We start from the raw sequence: 14,736 nt of genomic DNA, 5'->3' as shown, positions 1-14,736 counted from the left end.
TTTCTCACAAGCCAAAAATTATTTCGAATTTTCCGAATATTCAAAATTTCGGGATGTAACACATGACATACCCATGCTTATTATATAGCTCCTGCATACTTATCATGGCTAAAAGTAAAGTCCTTTACTGTATGCATTAGTTTCTTGTTGTTGAGCATATCGTATTCATATTTATCATGGCATCTCATATGCATTGATGGCACTAATGAAAGGTCAAAAGGGAAATGATTTTGGACGAAGTGATTATTATTATGAGCCAATGGGCTAGTTGATAGGTATATGAGCCTAAGGGGATGATGTTACAGTTCGCTTTTACGCAGGTAAGGCATAAAAGTTACTACGAGGATGCTGGTGCTCTAAATGGATTTTAGTATTTTTTAGAGTCGACACCTAATTTATTATGGAAAACCAGGTTTAAAGATTTTTTCAAAATAAGTAAAAATATTTTTGGACCAAAGTTCGAGGTAAGGGTTCTAGGGATCCCATAGGGAAGGTTTTACGCACCCTGGTATTAAAGATCTGTAGAATACGGTTGACCTACGAGCTTCAATGTGTGATTTAACTGTATTTATTTGTTTAAAAATGTTTAACTTTCCGCAAAAAATGTCATTTTTTGTCATATCATAATTTTGAAAAAATTCGGCAAAAAGTCCCCTCATAAAAAGGGGTTTTTGGGTTTGAAAATCCACATAAGTGTTCAACTCACTTTATTGCTGGATTAGGACGCACCCGGGATTTCTTCCGAGTAGAGTCGCTACTATTCTAGTCCTAATAAGATGAGTTTAGTTTTGACGGGATTTTATTTTATATAAGAAAATATGGAGTATTCTCCTAATATTTATACATATATTTATAAGAAAAAAAAGTTTTATTAAGTCCAAACTTTACCATTTCTTGAAGCCCATAAGGCCAAAACCATATTCCAAGTCCAAAGTCCATCATACCTTAATTTTGGTCCAAATATTCCTCTTATTTTAGTCTGTGTAGGGTTGGGTTTCCATGCCCAAAGTCCTTTTTCAGAAAATGTATCCAAATAAGAAGTTCAAGTGATCTGAATTTAGTGTTGGGCTTCCAGACCCAAATGTCTTTTCGCTCTTGATCCTCAATCCTTTGGCCCAAATAATCTCCAAATCCTTTTAAAGTCTAAGTGAGGAAGTAGTCCGTTTTTATTTCAAGTAAAATCAAAACCTTAATTTTGACAAAAACCAGAATTTTCTCAAAGTTTTCAGAACGTCTTCATATGAAAAAAAATTCCAACATTTAAACAATATTAGGCTACTTCTTGAATTTTAGTTTTTCTGTAAGCAGTCCAATTTCACCAGTGGGCTTAAGGCCCAAAAACAGTCCAATTACTTCAAGATGTTAATTTTTTACAAAAAAGGGGTAGATGGCCCAAATACCTTTGCCGCTTAAATCAACTTTAAAATCATTTTATTTTTTGCCATTTTAAACATCAGTCCAGTTTTAAACTTAGCTAAAATTGGATTAGGTTCAATTTCATGCAAAGATTTAAGTTATTCGAACTTTGAAAAGATGTTTAGGCGACTTTCCTAAAACTCTAAAAGTTATCCTAAGTTCTAACATCCATAGGGGTTCTAATATACAAGTGTTGTTTACAACAATATATACAAGCAAGATATATGTAATGCAAAATAGGAGTGAAGTAAAGTAAATTTCAACTGATGGGCCTACCCAAGCCCATCTGTGTCATTTTCACCCATGACTTGGCCTTCAACATATTAGCTTCCATTTCTCCCCATCAGACTCGATAAAAAAAAGGATAGTTGGGCCCCTGGCCCAACAGGTTTCATGCAAGGATGCGACCCAAATAAGGTTGTTTCATGCAACAAAGAAGAAGGGGAAATATGGATTAGAAAACATCTAAAACTGAGACTTAATGAAAAAACTTGATGTAATAAATTCATATAAGTCATGTAATTCTAAAAATACACTATATTTGATGAAATAGAAACTCGGCTAAACATACACACCCACATAGATTGAAAACAATAAAGAATCAGGCCCAAAATGTAAATAACTGTAGGCTTATAACTTTAAAGACCACATAAATTGAAGCAGCACAGAAATAGGCTCAAAACTGAAATAAAGAAAAAATAGGCCCATAGGATCATTTTCTTGAACAAAACGGGAAATGCCACACAAATAAATATACACAACTATCAGCCAAAACCAGTAATATACACACCCATGGAGCTACTAAAACAACCCAAAAAGGAAAGATTTCACCCTTTTATTCCTGATGCCGTACAAGATCCAAGGGCTTTCCAGGAACCCCAGGCATGGCAGACACCAGGGAAGTCTCAAGCTTAATCCCTATGTGCTATTTTGCCTCTCCATTTATGTGTTAAGCTCATAGTATATAGGAGAGGAGGTGTATATCTAATGGTGATAACAAGCAGCCCCTAACAAGCTATCTATGTATATATCTAACAAATTTGGCTATATTAACATTGACATCAAGTTTGAATAATTTTATCACACAACCAAGACAAGGTAAAAGATAATCCATAGTCACACAGACACAAAACCAGTATACACAGTCTATACATAGTATCAATATTTGATCAACTTTCAGGAAGGAAATTTCCAGGTAAGCACAGACAAAAGTGGTTTAACAGTAATGCAATGACACAAGTACTATACATCATCAACCAATTTTTAAAGAGAAAGAAAAGGTAAAGATATACACTTATATATTGGGTATACCACTTTATATGCACTGGAGTGTATATGAAGCTAGATATGCCTTCTATGTCAAATGTATATCTCATAGATTCAGAAAATTCAAAATCAGAGTGGGCAAAAGAGGTGTTACACCTTGGAAAAACCCCCGTACATGTACAGTGAATAGGCTAACAGAGGACGCAGCGTATACGATGTTTTGACGAGTAAGAGAGAATATTAGATGACCCTCAACGAGATTTTAAAGGCATACAATGCAAGGAGAGAAAGTTGTTAAGGAAAGCGAATCATACGTTGTGTATCGGATAAGAATTTCGAGCAACGAGTCCATGATGGCATAATGATGTCTTAGAGAAGTGTAATAATGTCCCTAAGATTGATATTGAAGTGTTAAACAAGTGCCAAGAAGGTTCCATAAGGATCGGAGATCAAACGAGACGATGAGAACGAAAACGGAATCACTGGGCATTATACGGCCCAATCTACGGACCGTATAATTTATACCTACCATATATTGGACAGTATAATTAGCCAAGAAGATCACCAGCCACTGGACCAAATGTACGCCCATACATACGGTCCGTATAAATAGTACGGACCGTATGTTGGTCTGTATAATGATGGTCGGCCAACTTTTAATTTAAGTATAAGGACCCCTTTTTAATTTCATATTTCGTTCCACTCTCACTCCATACTTCAAGAGACCTCTAGAACCTTCCCTACTGTTCAACTACAAGAAAAACCCAAGGGGAACTAAGATCAATAACAAATAATCCATGAATCAAAGTGTATGAAACTCAAGAAAAGTTCATCTTCCTGAAGAAAACCAAAGGAGGTGAGATAGGATTTTGGTGCTAAGAAGAGAAACTTCATTCAAGACTTGTTCAACCATCATCCAAGGTAAGTTTCATGGCCATTTCATATTGTTTAAGGTATTGGAAGGTTAAGATACCCGAATTGTAGAAAAGCATAGCAAATGGGTCATTCAAGAGTGAATAGTGTCATGATTGAATGGTAGTTGAATTGAATCATGAATGTTAGTGTGTTGTGAGTATGAATACGTTGTAAATGACATGTAGACCATGAGATAAGTGTGATACATGGGAAAATACGATAGCGAACCCAAAACCATAAATGTGGGAAAACATAGAGAAATGGTGGATCATGGTCATTGTATACGAATAATAATTGTTGATTGCTATATTGTGATTGTTGTTGTGAGTGTTGGGAGTTGATATGGAATACGGGAAAAGTAGTATAAACAAAGAAAGTGCTGCCCAATTTTCTCTAGAAATAGTAGTGCGTTCTTATGGTTGATTGACTAATGTTAGTACGGATCCTCTTTTGAAGGTAGAGGCGTGACATCGAAGGGGAAAAAGCGAACGCTAGATTGCTTAAACGAAAAAGGTATGTAAGGCTAGTCCCTTCTTTCTAAGGCATGAATCCCATGATATGATATTTGTCGCGACCCAGCCCCGTGGGCCGCGACTGGTGCCCTATTTGGACACCCAAACTGACTTATGTACCAGATCGACATATCAAAGATTCATTTAGATTTAACATACGTCAATTTTAAACAGATGCTAAAAACAATGTCGTCTTAAGCGGTCGCCCGTAAAAAATATCATATCAAATCCGATAGGTTGGCGGAATAAACATCTCCCAGATATACACACATATACAAACAGATGGGCCGTTTTGGCCATAATAGCAAACGGGACCACATTAAGACGCAAATCACAATCACAAACGAACAAACATGACCCATGACCCATATATGTGACTACAGGCCTCTACAAATCATAACAGAAACACGTGACGGGACAGGGCCCCGCCGTACCCAAACAGCCATATACATATATGTCGAACATCTATAACAGAAGGTATGTACCAAAATATGAACTCCGGATCGAAATGAGTACTCTAAATAGCAGAATAAGTACCCTACACCGGCGGGTCACCTGAACGAACGTCTGTACCTGCGGGCATGAAACGCAGCCCCCGAAGAAAGGGGGTCAGTACGAAATATGTACTGAGTATGTAAAGCATGAAATACAGAAATCCGAAACATAGCTGAAATGAGAAGTACAGAATGTGGAGACAGAATTAAGATATCAAAACCTGTGCCGAAAATATATATATAATGCAAATGAAAATCATGCATAGGGCTCAGGAACGTGGTCGCCACTCCGACGCTGGCGCCACAACACATCATACTCCAGAAGGTTTCAAATCTCCGTACAATCTCCGAACATATCATATCATCTGAACATATCATATCATCAGAACACATCGTATGCCATATCACATCATAACGCCATATATAAGCGGTACCCATCCCAATGGCGAGGTCTCGGGAACCGTAACACATCATACTGCCGAATATCATATAGTGCGCATGATCACAAAACCGGCCCGGGATCCGGCGAACGATATCATAGTAGTAGGCACGAGCGGAGTAGTGCGGAAACCATATGCTTATAAATAAATAAATTCCAAGACTCGACGAATAAATACATATACAAACTGATATCAGAAGGCTCAAGGTAAACATCGAGTCTATCGGAATTAGTATACAAAAGTTGCGAACTTTCAAATTACAAAACTTTCGAAAAACACTTCATAGGTCATTTTCTGAAAATTTAGTATCATTCATATTAAGGAACTTTCAAATAACATTATAGCGTACTTCAAACGAAACCTTAGAATCATATGCACATATCCAAAATTTACGTGTCCAAACTTAGGCCATATCAAATATTTTTCAAACCACATCCGGAAACGTATCGACTAATACTTCAAACATCATAGGCATGTGACAAGTCATATGGAATAGTTTATGGAAATCAAAGACATAGGCCATCCTAGTGGCTCTAGGAGTAGAATTGTCTTTAGAGCATACATATATGTCATTCGTTTATTTCATAAAGGTCATGCCAAAAAGGAAGAACGGTAAGCTTTACATACCTCGATCCCTTACTAACAGAACTCGATCACTTGCCAACCAAATTCCGACTCAAGTCTCGGGCTCTCCAATATCTACAATAATATTATCAATTACCCAAAAATTAGCTACAAGTACTTAGAATTTTAATTCTAATTAGTATTTGTCTACCGAAATTTCGGCAGCATCTCCCCTGTAAATTCAACATCCCCGAGAATTAAACTCGGCCAAATTCATCAACAACCATACCAACAATACCAACAACCATACCAATAACATCAATAATCAATTCAAAACACATTCTAACATTAGTAACCTTCCTTCCAACATGATTCATCAACATTCAATTCATCTACGAATTTTCAAGCCGATATCGACTCTTACATATTCACTACCAGTTCAAGATCATTCAAGTGCAATTCAAAAGCATTTCATAACATTCAACAAAATATACAAAAATCCCACCAAGACTAGAATTCATCCGAAATCTCCAACCTTCGACACAACATTCACAACACATTTTTTTCATCTTCCAATTTCATCAACAACAACCACAATTTGCACTTCAACAATTCCATTCCCATAATTTCATAAACTAGAATAAAATCACAAAATTTCCTAGAACAACTTAACAACCAATTTTTCATGCCAACTTGGACTAATATTCTTCCACTTACATCACAAGGCCACCACAACACAATTTAACATAATAAATAAAATTTTGAAAATCCCTCTCCATCAACCACCATACACGGCCACACACACATACACCCACAACAAACAATTTTTATACTTTACATTCACTTTCATATACTACAACATATATATAAAATTCTTCCAAGATAAAAAAGAGTAGAATCTTTACCTTTTTCCAATTTTTCCGCTTGCTAAAAAAAGTACTTTCTTGCCTCCAAATTTGTATCACGTTGAAGAGAGTCTTGAGCTTAGTAGGAATACAAGCAAATTACAATATTTTGAATCAAGGATGGAAGCCCTCAATTCTTTTCTTTTTTTTTCCTTCAATGGCCGAATGGCCTTCTTGCTCTTTTTTTTTTTTTTTTTTTTTTGTGCTCTTAGTCTCTTGAAGGTTCTAAAATGAAGACAATTAGGGGCCCTCCATCTATTTATTTTCTTGAATTAATTGTCTCATGGGCTTGGGCCCATGGCCGGCCACACCATGAATTTTGGGCCTTTTTGTTGTTTTTTTTTTCCATTTATTTTGAGCCCAATTAGATATAGGTCTCATTTTGTAATTCCCGAAACTAATTTTCAAAACTTCCCATTTTTCCCTTGACCTTCCTCCATATTTCCACATCAACATTTTTAATGAGCAACATATATATTAATTAAAGTCAAAATATGGCCTTATTTCTCACAAGTCAAAATTATTTCGAATTTCCCGAATATGCAAAAATACGGGATATAACAATATTCCTTCCTTCTTCATGATTTTCCTACGTCTCAAAAACTATGAGTCTACGATTATAAAGAGCATCACAAGATAAAGAAAAGATACACGTTACGAGTATGACGATGTTGATAATGAATCTAAGTCTAGAAGTCATAAAGCTCATGATATGATATTCCTACGAAGTTAATGATCCTTATATGATTCCTATGATAGTATTTTCCTTACCTCTCAATGACTTTCCTACTTTCCGGAAAACTAAGAGCCTATGTTCATGAATAGCCATATGGGATACGATAAGAGGCATGTTACGAATGCAGTAATGACGATGATGACTAAGTCTAAAGATACTAAGGCCTACAATATCATAGTTCCACAAGGCTAATGATCCATATTACGATCCATTGATATTGTTCATTGACTACACTCACCTTATATGCTAATTCCTTCAAGGTGAGGCATAATGCTTATGAATGCTCCATAATGGACTCGGGGGTTCTCGACCTTATGTCACCCCGACATTGTTATAGATTGCCCACAAGCCTTAATGCATGTTCTATGACCAATGTTCCGCAAAGTTATGAGTCTATGTTCTTAGAGGATTTCATATGAGATAAAGGTAAGAGATATGCTATATAAACGATAGTGGTAATGTTGAGCTTAAGCCTAAAGATTATGAATACTATCATACGATAATTATACGAAATTCATGCTACGAATACGATGTGACTTTCGTAAATTGTCTTTGAATTTAAATGTGTGCATTAATGAAAGGTTGCGATAAGCTTATGAGATGTATACGATGACAATGATGATGATGAGATATATTGATCCTTGTGTGATGCATGTGACATGGTCGAGCCACTATGTGGCCGAATGTGGAAGATATGTATGTGATACTGTCGAGCCACTACGTGGCCGAATACGGATACTGTCGAGCCACTACGTGGCCGAATACGTATATTGTCGAGCCACCATGTGGCCGAATACGGATATTATCGAGCCCTAAGTGGCCGAATACGAATAATGTTTTATGTGTATGAGTAGATACGGTATTATGATGATGAATTATATGACGTGATGATGTATACGCTATGATGATTCATGTACGACGATTATGTATATGTGATGTATGTATGAAATGCATTCATCCTTAAAGGTCGCGCAGGTTTTGCCTTTACCTCATGACTTACGATTCTCTATCATGTTTATTTCATTCATGCCTTACATACTCAGTACAATATTCGTACTGACGTCCGTTTTCTTTGGACGCTGTGTTCATGCCCACAGGTAGACAGGGAGACGGCGCAGACCTATAAGAGCTATCAGCAGATTTTCAGGAGCACTCCATTGTTTCGGAGTTGATAATCGGGTTTATACTTTTGTGTATATATATATGTATATGTATTTTGGGCACAACGGGGTCGTGTCTCGTCCATATGTCTAGTACTCTAGTAGAGGCTCGTAGATACGTATGTGTGGGCTATATGGTCTCACAAGGTCACTACGGTATATACGTAGATATGTGTACATTATCTTTTGATAGCCAAAGGGCTCATGTATATAAAAGTATTTATGTTCTTCAATGAAAATGATTTTCTTATGATCATGAGTTTATGAACGAAAAAGGAGGCTTAATGAGTATGATGAGTGGTAGAACGAGCGGTGCTCGGTGGTTAGCCCCGGGTACCCGTCACGGCCCCTAGCTGGGTCGTGACAGAAGTGGTATCAGAGCGGTTCAGTCCTAGGAATTGTCTACGAGCCGTGTCTAGTAGAGTCTTGTTTATGGTGTATTGCGCGCCACATCAATAAACAAGAGGCTACAGGGCATTTAGGAAAATGACCATCTTTCTTCTTATGAGATCGTGCGATAGAGCCGTGTATAAGATTTAATCCTCCCTAATAGTGTGTTGTAATTTCAGAATGCCACTAAAGGGAAAAGCTACGGCCGCCCAGAAGGGCAAGCCTACAACAAAGAGGCGGGTAGAAAGAGAGCCTCTAATGAATATAGAGGAAGGCGAATCACACAACGAGGCCTTGTCAAATACTTCTTCTACTCCGCCCGATGTGGGAGAGCAAGGAGGAGCCCCAGCTCCAATTCCTCCGCCGGTTGCTTCAGGTCAACAAATGACCGAGGCCATTCAATTATTGACCCAATTGGTTGCCGCACAAGCACAACGACAACATGTGGGTCCAAGTGACCGGGCCGCAAGTATTAAAGCCCGTGATTTTATGAGTCTAAATCCTCCGGAGTTTTTCGGGTCAAAGCCGGAAGAAGACCCACAAGGCTTCATTGACGAAATATTGAGGACATTGAAGATTGTCCATGCTTCTGAAACTGAATCCGTGGAGTTGGCATCTTATAGACTCCGGGACATGGAAGTCTTATGGTATAATAATTGGGTATTATCAAGAGGAGCGAATGCACCTCCTCCGGTTTGGCAAGAATTTGTAGATGCCTTCATCCGACACTACTTGCCACCCGAGGTCCGCCAAGCTAGAGCGGATAGGTTCTTAAATCTGAAATAATGAAATATGAGTGCTCGGGAGTATAGCCTTCAATTCAATTCATTGGCTAGATATGCCCCGGCTATGGTGTCCGATATGGGAGATAAAGTGCATAGGTTTGTGAGTGGCCTAGGGCCCCAATTGTTCAAAGATTGTTTAACGGCTTCATTAAAAGACAGGATAGATATCTCCCGCATTCAAGCCCATGCTCAAAATCTAGAAGAGCAACGACATCCGCAAAGGGGCGAGCGTGATATGGATCAGGGGCTAAGTAAGAGGGCCAGATCCATAGGTGCTGATAGCGACCATAGAAGGGGATCGAGGCAGACGTATTCTAGGCACTCAGGTTAGTCGGTGACTAGTATACCTCCACGAGTTGCAGACCAGGGGTCTGACTTCTCTAGTCATCCAGGACCGGATCAGAGTTTCACCGAGTCGGGCTCTCGGTATAGGAGTGATTCAGGCCAGAGGAGATCATCTATACCACAATGTACCCAGTGCGGTAAGCTACATTGGGGGCCATGCCGTTTGGGCTCGGATGTTTGTTATGTTTGCGGCCAGTCAGGTCACATTATGAGAGAGTGCCCGTTTTGAGGCGGTAGGCACGCGGTTCAGCCCACAGGATCAGCGGTTGGTTCTTCTTCGGTGCACCCGGGAGGGCAGACTTCCCCGGTTCCGGTAGGGCGAAGTAGAGGCAGAAGGGGAGCAACTACTTCAGGTGCCACCCAGCCTCATATATATGCTTTAGCTGAGCGACAGGATCCAGATTCATTTCCCGATACCGTCACAGGTATATCTGTACCTTTGATAATGTGTGAAAGGAGAAATTAATATTTATCATATTAAAGAAGTATGAAATGAGAGGTTTTATGCTATGTAGCGACGGTAATCGGTAACGTACGATATGTGGTATTAATAGTTATTATATATATATATATATATATATATATATATATATATATATATATATTCTTGAGGACAGTATTGATCCGCCACTGGTAATCTATATAAAATACCTTTAGAAATACTACCGATAAGACTTAAAGGGGATTGTGAGGACGATGCTACACAAGCTTTAAGGAAGTAGGGTGTGAAGGGTAGAACCTCTAAGATATCAGTTGCTAAAGAATAGAGAAAAGATAGGGTCAGTTAGAAAGAGTAAGAGAGTGACATGCGCTACCGAGTGAGTTAGTTATTAATGGAAGCTTCCTTCTCGTGCTGACTGTAATGTCAATATATATATACATGTTCTATGAAGATGTAAGTGTAAGGAAGATATCCTAGACATACGTTATAGCACTTTAGAAGTTATCATTACAGGATTATTGAGTTAGTAGTACGAGGCTGCATAATCAATAAAGGACATGAGAAATGTCCTAGAAGAATTTACTGTATGATGAAAAAGGGAATGGGAAAGATGTGAGTTAAGAACCAAGCTTGATAAAGGTACGTACATTTTATTTTTATGCTTTTGGGTCGTGTGTGGCCGTAGATATGTTGCTATTGTGATGTTGCCCTGTGAGGCGATGATATTATGGGTTGTTGTGACAGGTTAGCAGTGCCAAGTAACAGGGGAAACTCTGGTGAAATTTTTGTAGAATCTCGAGTGTTTAACATTCGAGGACGAATGTTCCAAAAGGGGGGAAGAATGTTACACCTTGGAAAAACCCCCGTACATGTACCGTGAATAGGATAACAGAGGACACGGCGTATACGATGTTTTGACGAGTAAGAGAGAGTATTAGATGACCCTCAACGAGATTTTAAAGGCATACAATGCAAGGAGAGAAAGTTGCTAAGGAAAGCGAATCATCCGTTGTGTATCGGATAAGAATTTCGAGCAACGAGTCCATGATGGCATAATGATGTCTTAGAGAAGTGTAATAATGTCCCTAAGATTGATATTGAAGTGTTAAACAAGTGCCAAGAAGGTTCCATAAGGATCAGAGATCAAACGAGACGACGAGAACGAAAACGGAATCACTGGGCATTATACGGCCCAATCTACGGACCGTATAATTTATACCAGCCATATATTGGACCGTATAATTGGCCAAGAAGACCACCAACCACTGGACCAAATGTACGCCCATACATACGGTCCGTATAAATAGTACGGACCGTATGTTGGTCCGTATAGTGATGGTCGGCCAGCTTTTAATTTAAGTATAAGGACCCCTTTTTAATTTCATATTTTGTTCCACTCTCACTCCATACTTCAAGAGACCTCTAGAACCTTCCCTACTCTTCAACTACAAGAAAACCCAAGGGGAACTAAGATCAATAACACATAATCCATGAATCAAAGTGTATGAAACTCAAGAAAAATTCATCTTCCTCAAGAAAACCAAAGGAGGTCAGACCTAGTTTTGGTGCTAAGAAGAGAAACTTCATTCAAGCCTTGTTCAACCATCATCCAAGGTAAGTTTCATGGCCATTTCATATTGTTTAAGGTATTGGAAGGTTAAGATACCCGAATTGTAGAAAAGCATAGTAAATGGGTCATTCAAGAGTGAATAGTGTCATGATTGAATGGTAGTTGAATTGAATCATGAATGTTAGAGTGTTGTGAGTATGAATACGTTGTAAATGACATGTAGACCATGAGATAAGTGTGATACATGGGAAAATACGATAGCGAACCCAAAACCATAAATGTGGGAAAACATAGAGAAATGGTGGATCATGGTCATTGTATACGAATAATAATTGTTGATTGCTATATTGTGATTGTTGTTGTGAGTGTTGGGAGTTGATATGGTATACGGGAAAAGTAGTATAAACAAAGGAAGTGCTGCCCAAATTTCTCTAGAAATAGTAGTGCGTTCTTATGGTTGATTGACTAATGTTTGTACGGATCCTCTTTTGAAGGTCGAGGCGTGACATCGAAGGGGAAAAAGCGAATGCTAGATTGCTTAAACGAAAAAGGTATGTAAGGCTAGTCCCTTCTTTCTAAGGCATGAATCCCATGATATGATATTCCTTCCTTCTTCATGATTTTTCCTACGTATCAAAAACTATGAGTCTACGATTATAAAGAGCATCACAAGATAAAGAAAAGAGACACGTTACGAGTATGACGATGTTGATAATGAATCTAAGTCTAGAAGTCATAAAGCTCATGATATGATATTCCTACGAAGTTAATGATCCTTATATGATTACTATGATAGTATTTTCCTTACCTCTCCATGACTTTCCTACTTTCCGGAAAACTAAGAGCCTATGTTCATGAATAGCCATATGGGATAAGATAAGAGGCATGTTACGAATGTGGTAATGACGATGATGAATCTAAGTCTAAAGATACTAAGGCCTACAATATCATAGTTCCACAGGGCTAATGATCCATATTACGATCCATTGATATTGTTCATTGACTACGCTCACCTTATATGCTAATTCCTTCAAGGTGAGGCATAATGCTTATGAAAGATCCATAATGGACTCGGGGGTTCTCGACCTTATGTCACCCCGATATTGTTATAGATTGCCCATAAGCCTTAATACATGTTCTATGACCATTGTTCCGCAAAGTTATGAGTCTATGTTCTTAGAGGATTTCATATGAGATAAAGGTAAGAGATATGCTATATAAACGATAGTGGTAATGTTGAGTTTAAGCCTAAATATTATGAAGACTATCATACGATAATTATACGAAATTCATGCTACGAATACAATGTGACTTTCATAAATTGTCTTTGAATTTAAATGTGTGCATTAATGAAAGGTTGCGATAAGCTTATGCGATGTATGCGATGACAATGATGATGATGAGATATATTGATCCTTGTGTGATGCATGTGACATGGTCGAGCCACTATGTGGCCGAATATAGAAGATATGTATGTGATACTGTCGAGCCACTATGTGGCCGAATACGGATACTGTCGAGCCACTACGTGGCCGAATACAGATATTGTCGAGCCACCATGTGGCCGAATATGGATATTGTAGAGCCCTAAGTGGCCGAATACAGATAACGTTTTATGTGTATGAGTAGATACAGTATTATGATGATGAATTATATGACGTGATGATGTATACGCTATGATGATTCATCTACGACGATTATGTATATGTGATGTATGTATGAAATGCATTCATCCTTAAAGGTCGCGCAGGTTTTGCCTATACCTCATGACTTACGATTCTCTATCATGTTTATTTCATTCATGCCTTACATATTCAGTACAATATTCATACTGACGTCCGTTTTCTTTGGACGCTGTGTTCATGCCCACAGGTAGACAGGGAGACGGCGCAGACCTATAGGAGCTATCAGCAGATTTTCAGGAGCACTCCATTGTTCCGGAGGTGCTAATCGGGTTTATACTTTTGTGTATATATATATGTATATGTATTTTAGGCACGACAGGGTCTTGTCCCGTCCATATGTCTAGTACTCTAGTAGAGGCTCGTAGATACGTATGTGCGGGCTATATGGTCTTACAAGGTCACTACGGTATATACGTAGATATGTGTACATTATCTTTTGATAGCCAAAGGGCTCATGTATATAAAAGTATTTATGTTCTTCAATGAAAATGATTTTCTTATGATCATGAGTTTATGAACGAAAAAGGAGGCTTAATGAGTATTATGAGTGGTAGAACGAGCGGTGCTCGGTGGTTAGCCCCGGGTACCCGTCACGGCCCCTAGCTGGGTCGTGACAAAAGGAGTGCAAGACGACTAAGATATTTAACTCATACTTCAGGCAAATGCAGGAATAAAAACAGAAGAAACACACACCACATCTAAATATGGGTTTTGTCATCAAATAAAACAAAGTAGTCCATACAGATCTTGTATTTCATTTACTTGCTTCAAACATACTCTCATACCAAATTTGGAGTCAAGCAGTCACATTAATTAGCACATAATGAAAAAGAGGATGAAGAGAAACAATTTTCATACTAATCAGACATAGATAGACCTTGCAAAGACTACAAGTCATGCACTTTGTTTTTGTAGTAAGTTGGCAAAACATAATAATCCCATCTTTTATACAAGTTCAAACAGACATCATGTTAAGTGGGGTACTCATTTGGCCTGCTGAGTAGGCATAAACAGATTTCATTCAGCAACAGGATCAAGCAACACATTTAGTAAGTTTATCCCAACATGGCATTTCAAACATTCAGTGCACAACTTTGACAAAATACTAATG

General features: G+C 38.2%; 1 protein-coding gene across 2 annotated transcripts in view; it reads left to right on the top strand.

The window, feature by feature from the left end:
* The window catches only part of LOC132603430 (chloroplast processing peptidase-like), a 34,825-nt gene extending 20,716 nt beyond the window's left edge, over nt 1-14,109 (top strand). The window contains exon 3 of one of the 2 annotated variants that reach the window (XM_060316482.1): nt 13,813-14,109. In XM_060316482.1, the coding sequence (XP_060172465.1) occupies nt 13,813-13,890 (78 nt within the window). In that variant the 3' untranslated portion in view covers nt 13,891-14,109. Of the gene's footprint in view, nt 1-8,345; nt 8,603-13,812 lie in introns of those variants that run through there. The other variant, XM_060316483.1, reaches the window with a different exon arrangement.
* The last annotated feature ends 627 nt before the right edge of the window (nt 14,110-14,736 follow it).

Source organism: Lycium barbarum, chromosome 7, assembly GCF_019175385.1.
Source record: "Lycium barbarum isolate Lr01 chromosome 7, ASM1917538v2, whole genome shotgun sequence".
Lineage (NCBI taxonomy): Eukaryota > Viridiplantae > Streptophyta > Magnoliopsida > Solanales > Solanaceae > Lycium > Lycium barbarum.
This window is presented reverse-complemented; position numbering and strand designations above follow the sequence as displayed.